Raw genomic sequence first — 16,144 nt, forward strand, 5'->3', positions numbered from 1 at the left:
CTGGCAATTTTACAAGGGAAATGTGGCTGTTCGTGGAAAGGGTCTGGTGAACAAGGGCCAGAGATTGAGACAGTGGAATGCAATTCTGTTGGAAGGTGGTGGCCCAGGTATCTTCTCTGTTGCCTATCATCATACACTTTAATAAGGGTACAGAACAAAGGAAAAGCCTTATCATTGAACTCGCTATGAACCTCGAAGGCCACATGTGTATGAGTGTGTATATGAGTGCACGGTCAGCTTTGCTGAGAGTCTGCTTCCCAGAGCTAGGGTTCCAGGTAACATCTTAGGGCATTGTGTATAAGGTATATGGAGGGGGCTGTGGCCTAGGGAGAAAGTGAGGGGTGGGAAGGCAGTGAGGATACTAGTTTCTGGCAAAGGTGACCAGGGGAAAAGAGAAATTGCAAGGAATCAGATAAAGGAAAACAGATCCCATCGTAGATGTTAGAGCTCATGTGAACTCTGTTATTTTTTCCAAGAACTCAGCTTCGGTATAGCGTGTCCAGGGGCAGAAGTGAGGGGAAAGAGGCTGTTAGGGTGAGCCTATGCAGCCATGTGGTCTGTGTCCCATGCTGCTGCTGCTGCTGCTGCTGCTGCTGCAGCTCAGGGGTCAATATCCCTTTTTCCAGGAAGGCTTAAGGTCTTTGCCCAAGGCCCTCTGTCAGGCCAAGCTGTAGAAAAAGCATTTTTTCTCACCAGCCCTCTGGTGACAGTTTCTCTTCCTTGTGGAATGGCTCAGCACAGAATGTTTTCAACCACAAAGGAGCTGTCCTTCATCTAGGGCTTTGCCACTACTGTGTGGGCCAAGGGCCAGTGGGAACAGCTGGAGCATATGGAGCTCACTGAGGGACTGGTCGGCACTTAGGGTGGTCCTTCTGAAGTAGATGACTGCTTTCTGGAATCGCGTCCACCTCTGGATTGAGCAAAAGACAGACTGGCACGAATGGAGCAGGCAGAGTTCAACGTCTGTCCCCCCACTGTTGTCCTCTCATCCCAGATAGAAGGGCTCCACCGTGGGCATGCCTGAGGGTGATGTCGCACATGAAGTTCTGTCTCGCATGAAGTTCTCACTCTACAACTTTTCTCCCTGAAGCAGCATCTCTTTTGAGGGCAAAGGGTAAAGTTCACAGGTTTCATGGATGTCCTCTTCACGGTGCCCTGCATGAGATCTCCTGCCCAGGGCCAGCTTTTGCATTTGGCCATGTACACCCCAGCTTTGCCCCTTCTCCAGAGACGCATCTACAGCGCTAGAAGGCAAGGCTTGGCCGTCTCTGGGTGCTTTCTGAACAAGCAGCCCAGGAGACACTGGAAACATGTCTTCTTACTTTCTGAATCTGTCAACGTCCAAGAATCCGTGGGGCTCCGGCAGGCTGGTACGTGTCTTTCCCAGTCCTAGTTCAAAACAAAACAAAGCAGAAACTATGGTGTGATAACTCGACAGCGGGTGTGAGATGGCATACTGGGGCATGGTTTTCGGGACCTTAGACTGGGCTCATTCTAGGGACTGCATGGCATTTACCCACATTCAGAAGTTTCCGTAAGGCATTGCAAAGAAGTTAAAGACAAGAAAAGTTTAGGACAGGGTCCCCCAGTGCCTAATATTTCCTGCCAGTGCTTCAGGACCAGGGTTGGCATTAGCTCTGACCTGTCCTCGAGTGGAGTGCAGAGATAGTCTTCGTTGACTGGATGGTCATCCTCTGGAGACTTGCCGTGACTTGTGTCCCAGGCTCTCTAGGGCTTTCATTTGGGCCCTAAAGGCTAGGTGCTCTTAGAGTTGACTGCACACTTGGATGTGTCGTGTAAGGTTTTCTTCCGCCGAATATCGATGCGTGTGAGACTCGCCGGTTTAGTGATGAATTCACGCGCATTCTGGCTCCACCAGCCTGAGCTGCATTTGCTTCCTGTGCCCTGGATGTGTTCATGTTTTCCTCTGTTTAGAATGAAGACTGGGTGTCTCCATTGTGTTTGCCCATGAATGTGAGTTGATGTTTCTTCCTGTGGGTCTGCCTATGCCTCCTGTCCTCTTTCATGTTGCACCCATGCTTGTGCCATTATGCACAGCTCTGCTGCCATATCTGTCTGAGTTCTTGCACGTCCCTATTCAACCTACATGCGTGGTATTGCTCGTATTCACTCCTTCTTTGGTTAAGTTTGCGTATCTTTGTTAGACTGCATGTGAATTGGACCTATTCTTTCCTTCCTGGATCAAATGCTTCCAACATCTTGAATTGTGACTTTTTGAAAGACTTCCATGATATTTGTGCACATCAAGAAATGCTTTATCACAGGAATAGTTAACAGTGACCCACATGTGGAAACAAGAATACCCACACACTTACAGTAATGCCCGACGTGCAGGAATATCACTCATTGCAGGGAGAATATTGATTAGGATCACAGAGGGCAAAGATGTTGCAGGAATGCATATGTCAGGAAATTTTTTTTTTCTCTGTCAGGAACGGTTTGGGGTTGACTTGTTAAGTGTTCTGTAAACAGCACCGCACGGTTGAAATACACTAACGTTTACCCCTACCCATGTGTCCTTGTGTTGATCATTCAACTGGCATTGCCCATGCAGAATTTCTTCATGATTGTAAGTAAATCATCACCCAGGTGATAGGAATTGGGGCTTGCCTTTCTGTACAGAGAAAGTTGTGAAAGAGTTCTTGTCCTCAGTGACCTTCTATAGCCTAGGGAAAAGGCGGTGCGAGATCAATTTCAAGTTCAAAGTCCCTTGCTATTTCTGTGTCGTTTCTGGAAGGAAAGCCCAGGGAATGGAATCACACCAACCCGACTGGCACGGTGAACCAGTCCAAGGCAACAGGAGTAGAGAACACAGGCACAGGTCACTCCGCTGTCCACAGTGAGGACTTCCAACCCTGCCAACCTCTTTGGATATCAGTCCCACTCATGAGCCATTCCCATTCACCTTCCACGATATACCATAGAAGTAGAAGAGGACACTGACTTGATCAATTAGCGAGTGAAAACATCAACCGGGGCAAAAAAAAAAAAAAAGAGCGGTGCTTACCAAAGTCCATTATCCTGGATCAGTAAACCAAAGTTCCGCATGTGTGCAAGTTGCTTTTCAGAATTGTTGGTGTGTGAGTGTGTGAGTGTGTGTATGAGTGTGTGTGTGCGTGCACGCGCGTGCAAACACATGTGCGCTGGGCAAAATGTGTGTGTGAACTCTCTGAACTGGCCTGGCTGGGGGATGGAAGAATGCACACTGAAAACATGAAAGAGCTTGTGTAAAGTACGACGATCTTGGGGCGGCAGAAACACTGGAGAAAAGCCCTGGAGAAAAGCCCAGGGATCTCACCCACGGAGCAAGCTGTACATGTAAACAGGCATGTAAGTGTAAACACGGATCCCTGAGGAGAAAGGAGAGGCAGGCCAAAAGCACCTGAGGCAAGTCAGGGAGGATGCTAAGGAGCAGAGCCAGAGTGGGCCAGACTCCCCGGCACAGAAGAGGGGCTACGCACAGCCCTTAGGACACCCGGCCACAAAGGGTTTTCTGTCCTCAGGTGAAGGAGCATTCTTTCCCCGACATGACCAGCCATATGAACACAGCTTGCCCTTTTCTCTAAGGTTTGGGAACTGTAGCAGCACTTAGCGCTGCTACGTGCAGCCTTTGCCAGTTTGAAACATCACTCCTTAAAAGGGTGTCCTAGGTTGATCCTCTCACCTGTCCCAGTCCCACAGGCCTGGGCTGATGGGGTAGGCTGGCGTGTGTTCTCACCTGGGGGCTGGATGAGAACAGAGCTACTTTGAAAGCGCCTCTGTACAATAAATGCGCAGACTTCAATTCCTCTGGCACTGGTGAGTCATGGCTCTTAGCGGGACACTGTTCTTAGCATCTCCGGATTGAGAGATGTTTCGTCTCTAAATCTCTCTCTACACAGAGAAGTCCAGGTTTGTGTCACATTTGGACACGTGGGCAACAGTCTTTTACGTGAAGCGCGGAACTCGTTATTTCCCGAAAGAATACATGCATTAAGTTTTCTGCCAAGAAATGTGGCATTCTCTCTGTTTCACCTGTGAAAATCTCACCACAAACTTCCCAAAAGGGAAATGGAATTCTCTATATGTTATATGAATCATGGGTGCACGTGTTATTTGCCGGCATGAAATTTGGAATTCTGTGTATTTCCCGTATGAAAACCTGGGTGCTGACTTTTGCACATGAAATCTGGAATGTCGTGTATTAAACTTAGGAACATCAGGCCACTGATTTTAGCACACAAAATACGGAATTTTGATGACTTTACGTATGTAATCCGGGGCACTGATTTTTCCTCTGTTGAGTACGGATTTCCTTACATGTCCTTATCTTTCCTCTGTAAGAAAATCGTGGCAGAGACTTAGTCCATGAGCTAATGAACTGTTTATATTTCATGTAGGAGAATCTGGGTCGTGATTTTCCTACATGAAACATGCAGTTCTCTGTATTTAATGAATGAACATCCGGGCACCGATTTTCCTGCCTTGAATATGGGTTTCTCTACGTCGGCATTTGAAACTCCAGGCACGGAGCTTTTCCCCGCGAAATATGAAATTCTGGTATTTCACGTTGAATTGCGCATAAACAAGGTAACACGAAATACGGAATTTTTCATCTTTCTCATTTGAAAATCTGTGTGCTGACTTGCGTTATGAGTTACAGAACACTGTATATGTAACAACTGAAAGAATTGGCCTCGATTTTCCTACACAAAATATGGAATTTTCTATTTCATACATAAAGTGATTTTCACGCTTGAGGTATGAAGTCACTGTCAATGAAAACACGAAGTCAATCCTTGTTCAAGGTGATGAACAGGTAAGTCAAAAACCTTGAGCATGTGACCACACCTGAAAGGGGAACCCTGAATGTTCTGAAACTCTGAGACTGGATAAAACCTGGTCTTTTATGCAAAATGGGGGGACAGAAGTACTAACTAAGAGCCCTAACCCCAAGACCTGGATGTTTCCTCTTTAGCCACACTCACTCTTGAGCAGGGTTGCTTTAAAAAGCCACATGTAAGAACAATCAGTCTGGGGACAGCGGACAGCCGTGGTCAGCCGGCCTGGTGTGAATTCACAAGCGAGCTCTAAGGCAGGTCAAGCGGGGATTCTAGATCCTGGCTGCTACCATTCAAATGCCAATTAGACATTCACGGATTATGTGACCCCGGACAACCTGTTTGACCTGGCCAGATCTCAGTGTGCTCATCTGTAACATGGGTGTGAGGACGTCCATGAAACCCCACTGGTTGAGACCTAGCCTTCCAATGTGGGGGGTACGGTTTTGATTCCCTACTCAGGGAGATAAGATTCCCCAAGCCTTGTAGTCAACGACACCAAAACGTTTTGAAAGAAGGAAAGTACAGCAATATTACAACAAATTCAATAAAGACCTTACAAATTGTACACATTAAACAAAAGTGTTACTGATATGAAGCCCAATGAGACATTAGGCTTTCTCTCAAAAGACATTAGGTGTTCACTCAAAAACCCACTTTCATTCTACAGCTGTGTAGCAACTCCTGTTCTAGGCCCCAGCAGGGAGCAGAAGGGACTCCCCAGAGAGCTGCAATTCTGGTGGTGATTTTCACTCCCGGGTCCTCCAGACATGAACCTGCACATCACTCCAGAGCACCCTCATCTGACAGCAAGCTTTACTTGCCCGGATTAGACAGTGAGCATGAAAGCACTCGGCAAATTAAGAGAGAAGTAGAGAGGAGGGCTGGGGTGGTGGACGGGACGCTTTGGGAATCTGGGATTACCAGGTGCAAACTCTTATACGTAAAATAAACAACAAGGTCCTCCTGTGTAGCACAGGGAACGACAATCAATATCCTGTGGTAAGCCATAATGGAAAGGAATATGAAAAAGTATGCGTGTATATAACTGAATCATTGTCTTGTACCGTCGAAATTAATACACCCTTCTACATCACCTATACTTCAATAAAATAAATTTTAAAAGACAGAAGACAGAACCTAAATGGAGAGTGTGCCCACAAGTGAACACAGAGCAGGCAAGCCTGGCCACCACATCCCTAACAAGGACCAGGCCAAGAGAACAGGCGAGTTGGGGAGGGATTCCACCACTTCCTGGTCCCCTTTAATTCCTGGAAAGACCCAAAGCTGGGCTTCCCCAATCCAACCACGGGCACTCACTCTGCTAGCGTACTCGGCGGTGCCTGCAGCGACATCAGCTGAAGCGGTGGCGATGGGCGGGCTGACCGAAGATGCAAGGGTGCTCGTGGGTCCTGAGCTGGGGACCAGGGGCGACGAATCCGTGTTGGTCACCAGGGTGATGGTGGAGGTTGATGGCTTCTGTGTGATCTCGTTCTGCTGGACACCTGAAAAAGCAAATGTGCTTGGTCTCCCCACCGCCTGGGGAAGGCTGTCCCAGCTCCAAGCGGCGGTGGGAGCAGGGCCCAATCCACACTCTTCGAGTTTCTCTGCTTTCAAGGGAAAACGACTCTCACCTTAGCCAAATTTGAGCAAGGCTCCACGGAGCCCTTTCTCAGTAAGGCCTGCACCTGGGTCTTTAAGTTTCCAACGGCTCAAGGCTGCATGCCTTGGATGACCCCCACCCCTTTAAAGTCCCCACCTACGAAAACTCAAGGCTGCCAATAGAAGTGCCTATGTGCTCCACTCAAAACTTAAGGATAGGGCCCGTTGCCCAGTCTCTACGGGAGGGCAGAAAGCCTGCCTTTAAGAGGTAACAGGGTTAGCAAACCCAGATATTCCGCATGGACCAACACCCCCTGCGCACGTTCTGTCAAACTGTCATTTTCTGACTCTATAGACTTCCCATGATTCCCCTTGCCTATTCCCAAATTCTCCCTTTAAAACCCCAGTTCCTTGTGTACACATTGGTGTTGGTGTCAGTTCATGCTGGACATTTGGCCCTCCTGCAATAGTAAATAGAGGACTAAAATCTATCCAAAGCAGTCGATAGGGTCAGTGTAGTCCCTATAAAGCTACGAGCAGTATTTGTCAGAGCACTAGGACCAGTCATTTCACAATTGGTATGGAAATCCAAAACACCTGGAAGAGCCAAAGCAATCTTGACAAAGAAGAATGGAACTGCAGGAATCAGCCTGCCTAACTTCAAGCTATACTACAAAGCCACAGTCATCAATGCAGTATGGTACTGGCACAAAGACAGAAACATAAGTCAATGGAACAAAAGAGAAAGCCCAGAGATACATATCCACACCTACGGACACCTTATCTTTGACAAAGCAGACGAGGATGTACAATGCAGAAAAGACAATCTCTTCAGCAAGGGGCGCTGGGAAAACTGGGCAACCACGCATAAAAGAATGAAACTACAACACTTGCTAACACCGCACACAAAATATAAACTCAAAATGGATCGAAGATCTAAACATGAGACCGCAAACGATTACACTGCTGGAGGAAAATATAGGCAAAACACTCTCTGGTGTAAAGCACAGTAGGATCCTCTCTGGCGAACCTCCCAGAATAATGGGAATAAAAGCAAAACTAAAACAAATGGGACCTACTTAAATTGAAAAGCTTATGCTCAACGAAGGAAACTACAAGCAAAGTGGAAAGACAGCATTCAGAATGGGGGCAAATAATAGCAAATGAAGCAACTCGTACAGAATTAATCTAAAAAATATACAAGCAACTCCTGCACTCAATTCCAGAAAAGTAGGCGACCCAGGCCAAAAAAAAAATAATCATCATCATCATGGGCCAAAGAACTAAACAGACATTTCTCCAAAAGAAATACAGATGGCTATCAAACACAGGAAAAGATGCGCAACATCCCTTACTATCAGAGAAACGCAAATCGAAACCACAACGAGGTACCATCTCAGGCCGGTCAGAATAGCTGCTGTCCAAAATCTACAGACAATGAATGTTTGAGAGGGGGCAGAGAAAAAAAGAAACCCTCTCACACTGTCTGTGTGAATTTCAAACTAGCACAGCCACTATGGGAACAACGTACAGACTGCTCAAAAACCTGGAATTAGAACTGCCATACAACCCAGCAATCCCTCTGCTGGGCATACACACCGAAGAAACCAGAATTAAAAGACTCTCGTGCCCCAGTGTTCGTCGCGGCTCTCTTTACAACAGATAGGACGTGGAAGCAGCCTAGATGTCCATGGGCAGACGAACTGGAGACGAAAGCCGGGGTAGATATAGACAGTAGAATATTACTCAGCTCTTAAAAAGAATGCATTTGAATCAGTTTTAATGAGCTGGACGCAAGTGGAGCCTCTTATGCAGAGAAAAGTCAGTCAGAAGGAAAAACCCACGCATATATATGGAATTGAGACAGATGGAATTAACAGTGACCCTATATGCGAGACAGCAAAAGAGACACAGATGTAAAGAACAGATTTCGGGACTCTGTAGGAGAAGGCAAGGGTGCGATGGTTTGAGAGAATAGCATTGAAACATGTATACTATCACATACGAAATACATCGCCAGGCCAGGTTCGATGCACGAGACAGGGAGCTCAGGGCTGGTGCACTGGGATGACCCTCAGGGATGGGATGGGGAGTGAGAATCAGGATGGGGAACGCATGTACACGGCTGATTCGTGTGAACGTATGGCAAAAACCACCACAATAATATCAAGTAACTCACCTCCAATTAAACTAAACTTTTTAAAAAACGTACAGGATAACAAAGAGCGAGCAGAAAATACTTTAAACGAGTGAGAATAAAAACACAGCGTATCAGAATTCGTGAGATGCAGATCTAGACGTGCTTATAATTTTAAATGCTTGTATTAGAAAAGAATAAAAGCCTAAGCCAGTGGAAAGAGAAATGGCAAACTCCGTCAAGGCTTTCAGCAAAGGCCACACACAGGAAACGTGAGGGAGGGGTGTGATAAGCCGGTGCAAACTTCTTGCGGTCACATCTTGTGTTCTTGAGGTGAGCTGGTGGCCAGCTAACTGTGTCCTGCAATCCTCAAGGGAAACAAGTATGATTCCCTATCCCCTGAAAGGAGATTCCCCAGATTGACTTTCACCCTCCAAGGTCCTGGTTGCGAGAAGGGGGTCCCCGTATAGCCTGGTAGTCCCAGCTGGAAGAGGCAGGTCTCAGTTCTCTGTGCCCTCCTCTTACCAAGGCCCCCACACACTGCCCGGCCACCTGCCATGAGGGAGCCAGGTACCCAGCACGCAGCTGACCCTCAGCCTCCTCCGTCTACCCAAATGGGGAGCTCGGTCCTGTAGACTGTGACCCATGGACATTGCCACAACCATTCGGACATGGAGGTGGGCATGGGACACGGTGGCCGTTGCTTTGAAACCTGGGCCAGGCCGCTGAGTGGCTCCAGCAAGGGCTCCGGGACTCTGCAAGACACAGCCTGTCCTCACGCTTGTCCAAGCGCCACAGTTCATTACCCAGCCCAAGGCCCAAGGGCCTGGAAGGCCCTGTGGGAAGGCTTTGATATCTCTCTCAGTGCATTCAGCTGAGAGGCTTTCTGTTGGTGGTGTTGGGTTTGCGAACTTCCCTAATGGTCTTGGGCTGAGGCCTGCAGCTCCGTTTTCCATCCTGCCTCTTTTACAGTGTCTTCCTGGATGAGCTGAGTCAACCTGTGACTAAAAGATGGTAACGTGGACCATCGGGGGCCATTTCCACTGGCCCGATGACCACATCCTACTCTCTTTCTAAAACGCAGGGCTTTCAACGTGACAATGTCGTGTGATGTAAAAGCCTTCATCTTCCTCGAACTCAAGTATTTAACTCAGCATACTCTCCTCAAGAACATGTATTGCAAACGGGGCTACCATTTATTTTTTCACTGCCGGAATTATACTTGACATGTGATGTACTTCCAACCATTATTTTGGGGCCATAGTCACGTTACAGTGTTTCTTTGGTTTCTGCTGTGCGTGAATCAAGTTTTAGCTGTACGTGTATCCCGTCAATTTTGGATTTCCTTCCCATTTAGGCCACCACAGAGCAGTCGAGTCCCTTTCTTCTTTCACTTTTCTCAAAACATAGTACTTTTTTCTTTTTATTAAATTTAACTGGGGGTTAATTATGATACAATATTGTAATGGCTTCTGCCATGCATCAACATTAATAAGCCATAAGTACACAGGGGTCCCAGCCATCCTGGAGCCGCTCCCACATCCCTGCCTACGCTATTCTTCGGGATTGCTCCAGAGCACTTGCTCTGCATTCCCTGATTCATGCAGATGAAAACCAGAAAGATGAATTTTCTGCATAAAATATGCAATTGTCCTTCTTTCACATGTGAGAACATGGGTGCAGAGGTTTCTACCTGAAATAGGAAATCGGTATTTCATGTATGAAAATCGACTTGCATCATTTTCTTCATCATATGTGGAACTTTGTGTCTCCCAGACGTATATCTGTGCACACGTTTTCCTACATGAGTGGGGAATTCTATATATTTTAGAGATGAAAAGTTGAGCCTACAATTGCCTTCTTGAATCCTGAAATTGTATACATTTCGGATATGAAGATCTCAATGAAATTTTACTGACATGAAGTGTGAAATTAAGGTCTGGCAAACCAATATGGAATTGGAATTATCTCTATTTCATAAATGAAATTCTGGGCACCACTGTTTCTTCGTGAAATACTTAACTCCTTGTATTTCTCATGTATAAATCAAGGACTGTCCACCATGAAATAAGGAGTTCTCTATACTTCCTGTATCCAAATCTAGGCATGATTCTCCCTCATGGAAGATGGACTTCTCTATATTTCACATCTGAAGATCAGAATGAACATTTTCCCGTTAGAAATAAAGACATCTATGCATTTCATGCGATCCACTGGTTCTTCAGTCTCTGAAACACCTGTTGGCATTTGTGGCTCTGTGTGTTGCACGCATGGGTGTACTTGTGTCACGTGTTTGTGTGTGTTTGTGGGGGGGGTGGGGTGTGGTGGGTCTGTGCGTGTGTCAGGACTAAGGGAGGTAGGTGCTCAGTGTGAAACAGCAGACATCCTAGGAGAAAGAGCGTGAGCAGTGGAAACTGTCCAGGCACTTAACCTGAGTGTGCCCACCTGAGCTAGGCGGCCCGGACGTAGGAGTAACTAATGGTCAGGAGGAGCACTTTGGTCCACTTGAAACACTTGCAGGAACAGCTCTGTGCCTCTGGCAAGTGCATCTGCAGGCGCACATCCTTAGCTACGTGGGCGCCTGCTCTAAGCCACGGGCCGGGGGAAAGGCCGAGGGCTGACAGACCGTAGGCCAGGGGCTCCAGGCTGGTTGGGCTTGGGGCTGCATCGTGGGGCTTGGACAGCTAGCCGAGGAAAGTGCTCTACCTCTTCCTCAGAGGAGGGCTGCATTCCTGACAACTGCTCAAGCCTAAGGCACAAGTTTAGCCGTGACTCTGCAGCAGGTGCACATGGGTGAGGTCGGCGTAAGCCCGCCCCCACCCGGGCCCCCGTCCCGCTTCCCCATCCCCCTCCACCGCGCACTCCTCCCCCAAACCCCCCTACCCTGCCCGCCTCCCTCCTACTCCCCCCACCCCCACCCCGTGGCTTGCGGTTTGGATCGGAGGAGAGCAACTCTGTCCCTGAGGTACCCAGGAACCCTGTCTTCCTGAGTGGGTCCCTGAGCACACGGGCGCGCTGCCCCAGGGGCAACTTCAAGCTTGAGGACTGTTGCAGCTTCAGGTGGCCCTGGCTCTCCCAGTCGCTGCTCGGGCGCGGCTGCACTGCTAGGCAGGCAAAAGGCTTGCCAGGACACGCCCACTTTGCGCTGGGCCGACATTGGCCGCCTGTCACAGGCTGGCAGAGGGCCCAGGATTCCAAGGGGCGTGTCCCAGGAGCGAACCGCTTTAGACTCCATTTGATTGGTTCTGGGATGAGGTCAGGAGGTCAGGGTGGAGAGTTCAGCCCCTTCCCGTCGCCATAGTAGGCGGGCCTGGTGGCACAGGGTTCTGCGCATGCGTCTCTCCCTTTCGCCGTTCCCTGGCTCTTGCCCAGTAACCCGTCGGTAATAGGACCACGTAGACTGCGGCCGGCGGGCGGCCCGTGAGGGCCGTCTGCCGTGCTCTAGCGTCCAGCTTGTTTGCAGCTCCGGGCTTCGGCGAGAATACCATGGAGAGTGAGACGGGGCCAGAGGAAGGCGGCAGCACTCCGGGATCCTGGATCTTAGTTGTGAGCCCGGGTCTTCATGAGGGAGGGGCCCTGGGGCCTTCCAGTCCGGTGGGGGCGGCAGAGGCGATGCAGGCCGCAGGTGGTGCGCCAGGCGAGGAGGCCGCCCTCTTCTGGGTGGAGGCAGTGGAGGAAGGTGCGGCTGTGGAGGAGGGAGAGGTGGCGGGACTCGGGCAGGAGTTCCAGCTGCTGGTGTTGGACGTCATGGAGGAGGTGGAGGTGGTGGCATACGAGGAGCAGGAGCAGGTGTCCTCGGAGGAGCATGTCCACGACCATCCAAGGCCCGGAGCCCTGAGTGACCGGCCTGCACTGGAGGCGCTGGCGGCCCTGCAGCTGGAGCTGGAGCCCGTGAATCAGAAAGCCCAAAGGGCGCATGCTCGCCTGAAACATAAGACCAGTCAGCGGCGGAAGGTGCATCTAGAACACAGAAGCGCCATCATCCAGGGCATCCGTGGCTTCTGGGTCGAAGTTGTATCCCTTGGTGTGGTGCTTGTGAGTTTTGTGTTTGTTTGTTTGTTTAAGCCGGGCTATGGCAGGAACAGTTTACAGATCTGGCAGTTCTGGTACCGTATTTACTTTTCTGGATGGTGGGTATTGGTTACCGTCCTGCATATCTGTTCCTGATCGTAGGTGTGATGTCCTTGCTGTTCTGGCTAGCCCAAATTGATAGTTAGGCTATACTTTGAGAGGTCCCAATCAGAATTGTCATTAGCACCAGGGTCTCTTCGGAGAGAAGGCTTGTCTGGAATGGGGGAGGGGTGGGGAAGTGTAAGCGGTCCTACGGGTTCTAGCTAGGAGTGCTTGTTTTCCCGAAGTAAGCTAACTTTCAAGGGGCTGAGATGAAGCTTATCCGGTTAGGAAGAGAACCTCCTCGTGGTAGGGCATTCATGGGCACAGCCTTGGACCTTGTGCGGCATTCATATAGCCCGCGTGAACCGAAATGTGACGAGTTAACCAGTAGCAAGTTGAAGTCAAACAGGGAGGGCCATTCTAGTCTTTAGGCTAGCTTTGTTCTTCCAGCACTTTTACCTCTAGCATCTAGAGGCTCCTTGACCTAAAGCAGTTTATGAACCACCCCCAAATGTCAGTTTTGATGAGCAAGCAAGATGCAGACATGCTTCACTTCATGACCAACTTGGAGGTCAGGCAGGGGACACTGATGATTGTGGAGGGGAGGTGACTGGGGAGGGGAGAGGGCATGGTCTATCCCTAACACAGGAAAGGACAGCTCTTCTGTAAAGAGGTTTCACACCCACCCCACCCCGCACACTTTGTCCTGGCAGGTGGAGGAATTCAGGCATCCCACTCGTCACTGCAAGATCACATTGTCCTTTCGGAGGAATAGGTATTTCCAGAATGAAGTGATTGTCAAGGAGTACCTGATGAAGGTCACTGGTGAGAAGCTGCTCCCTGGATCTTGGGTGGGGGCGGGGGTGGGTAGGGGTGGCGGGCGGTGGCCCGGTGGTTGGGGGCAGAAAAGTCTAGGTTGAATCGAAAAGTGATTTAGGTCTTTCTCCCAAACTGCTTTTCCTGCAGGATACCACGCATCTCGTTCCACTCCAGTTCAGTGGCACCAGGGCTTTGAACAGAAGGCATACAGGCGCAGGCACCACGACAGCAGCGTTAACTTCTTCAACTGGTTCTTTGACCACAATTTCACAGGATCTGACTGGATTGCTGAGGTGGGGTCCCACGTGGCCACTGGGCCAGAACGGGTGACTTATGTCGGAGTTGTTGGCCGTGCACGGGAGGGCTCATGGTCTGGCCAGGCCTGTGCTGACCTTGCTCATTTCCCTGGCAGATCATCATAAGGGATCTGTGGCCCAATCCTTTGCAGTACTATGTGAGGAGGAAGGCTGCACCACGAAAGGTACCAGGAGAACGAGAGGTGAGGCACCCAGCGGCCGAGCACTGGCATAAGTGTTGTCCAGAAACTTGGGTCATTTATTCCACTTGTGAAGACACTGAGACTCCGTGGAGTACACAGTGACACCAGGGCATGAGGGAATCAGCAAGGGACAGCAAGGGTAGAGAACTGGGGTGAAGAACAGGTTCTAAGTAGAGAAGCTTGAGGTGGATGAAGTGGCCTGGACAGGCCAAAGCCACTGCAGTTTATATCTGAGGCAGCTGCACATCGCTGAACCGTCATTCCATGGCCAACAAGTCCAGCCTCAGGCTCCTCTTAAATTGGGACCCACCTGCTCTTCCTCATGAAGTCCCATTTCCAAAAAGGCCTGTGAGTCTCCTTTGTGCAAGGCGGTTCCCCCAGTGACCCATCATTTGATTCGATTCTGATCACCACGCTCGTTTTGGTTTTTAATTTGCGTTTGCATCTTTTTCCTGCCACCCTCATTCTCAGCATACTGACCGCTCTGCAGGATTATGGAGAATCCTCTTTTATTTATTTTAACTGGAGGATCATGACTTTACAATACCGTGACAGGTTTTGCTGTACATGGGCCAACATGAATCACCGATAGGGATACACGTGTCCCCCCAAATGCCGAACCCGCCACCCACCGACCTCCCCTGCCTGGCTGTCTGGGTTGCCCCACAACATGACTTTGGTTGCCTTGCTGCACGCGTCAAATTCGCACTGGTCATCTGTTGTGCATAAGCTAATGTAAACGTTTTGGGGCTACTCTCTCACATTGACCCACCGTCACCACCTCCCACTGAGGCCAAAGTCTGTTCTTTATATGTCTGTTACTTCTTTGCTGCCCTGCATGTTGGATGTTCAGCACCACGTACAAGGTCCTCAACTCCATATATTTGTGTGAACGGACAGGGTTTGTCTTTCTCTTTCTGACTTACTTCACGCGGTATAGTAGGCTCCACGTTCATTCCATCTCATTAGAACTGACATGGACGCGTTCCATGTTAGTGCTGTGTAAGACGCCGCTGTGTATGTGTACTCCAACTTCCTTATCCCTTCATCTGCTGATGGACACGTAGGCTGCTTCCACGTCCTAGCTATTGTAAATAGTTCTACGCTGAAGACTGGGATACCTGTTTTTTACTCTGTGCTTCTAGGGCATGTAAACGTTCACAGACACACCCCTGGGAACTGACTTGAAAGAATCAAGCTGTCTTTAGAGTTTCCGGGGAGGGTAAGTGTACATATCTCTGTCTCTCTGTTTTGAAAGGAACCCGATCCCCCCAGCTTTTGAGACACTTAACGATGGCGTGCCCCCCTTCACCTAAAACAGAAAACCGAAGAAGCTGCTTCACGTGAAGACCAATGGCCAGCATAGTTCTCTTGGACGGGAAAGTAGTGAAGAGTGGTCTGGTGCTGAAGTGGATCGACAGTGAGACACCAGTAACCCTGAATTCATTGCAAAGGAAAAATAAAAAGCATCAGCTGCATGTGTGCGTGTATTGTTTGGGCAGGTCCTCAGGACAAACACTTCAGCTGCATGTACGAGTGTCAGTTCACCGCGTGGGAATTACCAGTCTGTGGAGATTCATAGAGGGGGCTAAGTCGTATGTTGGGGTTGTGTCAGGGGGTGACGTTCTTCCTGTGGGGTGGGGGTCGGGGAGGACGGAGAAGGAAGATGAGGGGCCTATTGACTGTGGGTCTGGCAATTTTACAAGGGAAATGTGGCTGTTCGTGGAAAGGGTCTGGTGAACAAGGGCCAGAGATTGAGACAGTGGAATGCAATTCTGTTGGAAGGTGGTGGCCCAGGTATCTTCTCTGTTGCCTATCATCATACACTTTAATAAGGGTACAGAACAAAGGAAAAGCCTTATCATTGAACTCGCTATGAACCTCGAAGGCCACATGTGTATGAGTGTGTATATGAGTGCACGGTCAGCTTTGCTGAGAGTCTGCTTCCCAGAGCTAGGGTTCCAGGTAACATCTTAGGGCATTGTGTATAAGGTATATGGAGGGGGGCTGTGGCCTAGGGAGAAAGTGAGGGGTGGGAAGGCAGTGAGGATACTAGTTTCTGGCAAAGGTGACCAGGGGAAAAGAGAAATTGCAAGGAATCAGATAAAGGAAAACAGATCCCATCGTAGATGT

The 16,144-nt window shown here is 49.3% G+C and overlaps 1 protein-coding gene and 1 pseudogene across 2 annotated transcripts; one reads left to right on the plus strand and one right to left on the minus strand.

Annotated features, from left to right (window-relative positions):
- LOC133243812 (testis-specific Y-encoded protein 1-like) overlaps window positions 1–16,144 on the minus strand; it is a 505,577-nt pseudogene that overhangs the window by 48,041 nt on the left and 441,392 nt on the right.
- On the plus strand, window positions 11,858–15,489 carry LOC133243864 (testis-specific Y-encoded protein 3-like). 2 transcript variants are annotated; one of them, XM_061410588.1, is made up of 6 exons: window positions 11,860–12,594; window positions 13,187–13,264; window positions 13,407–13,518; window positions 13,660–13,805; window positions 13,925–14,011; window positions 15,270–15,489. In XM_061410588.1, the coding sequence occupies exons 1-6, from the start codon at window positions 12,067–12,069 to the stop codon at window positions 15,291–15,293; spliced, it is 975 nt and encodes a 324-aa protein (XP_061266572.1). In that variant the 5' UTR covers window positions 11,860–12,066; the 3' UTR covers window positions 15,294–15,489. The 2 variants fall into 2 exon arrangements, with proteins under 2 accessions (XP_061266573.1, XP_061266572.1); XM_061410589.1 differs by lacking the exon at window positions 13,187–13,264 and having other exon boundaries at window positions 11,858–12,615.

Source organism: Bos javanicus, chromosome Y, assembly GCF_032452875.1.
Source record: "Bos javanicus breed banteng chromosome Y, ARS-OSU_banteng_1.0, whole genome shotgun sequence".
Lineage (NCBI taxonomy): Eukaryota > Metazoa > Chordata > Mammalia > Artiodactyla > Bovidae > Bos > Bos javanicus.

Excerpts from the sequence above, each read along its gene's own strand:
- LOC133243864 (XM_061410588.1), top strand. The coding sequence starts at position 12,067 with ATGGAGAGTGAGACGGGGCCAGAGGAAGGCGGCAGCACTCCGGGATCC. Across the intron at positions 13,519-13,659 it reads GTACCTGATGAAGGTCACTG|GATACCACGCATCTCGTTCC; the intron begins GTGAGAAGCTGC and ends CTTTTCCTGCAG. Across the intron at positions 14,012-15,269 it reads AGGTACCAGGAGAACGAGAG|GAACCCGATCCCCCCAGCTT; the intron begins GTGAGGCACCCA and ends CTGTTTTGAAAG.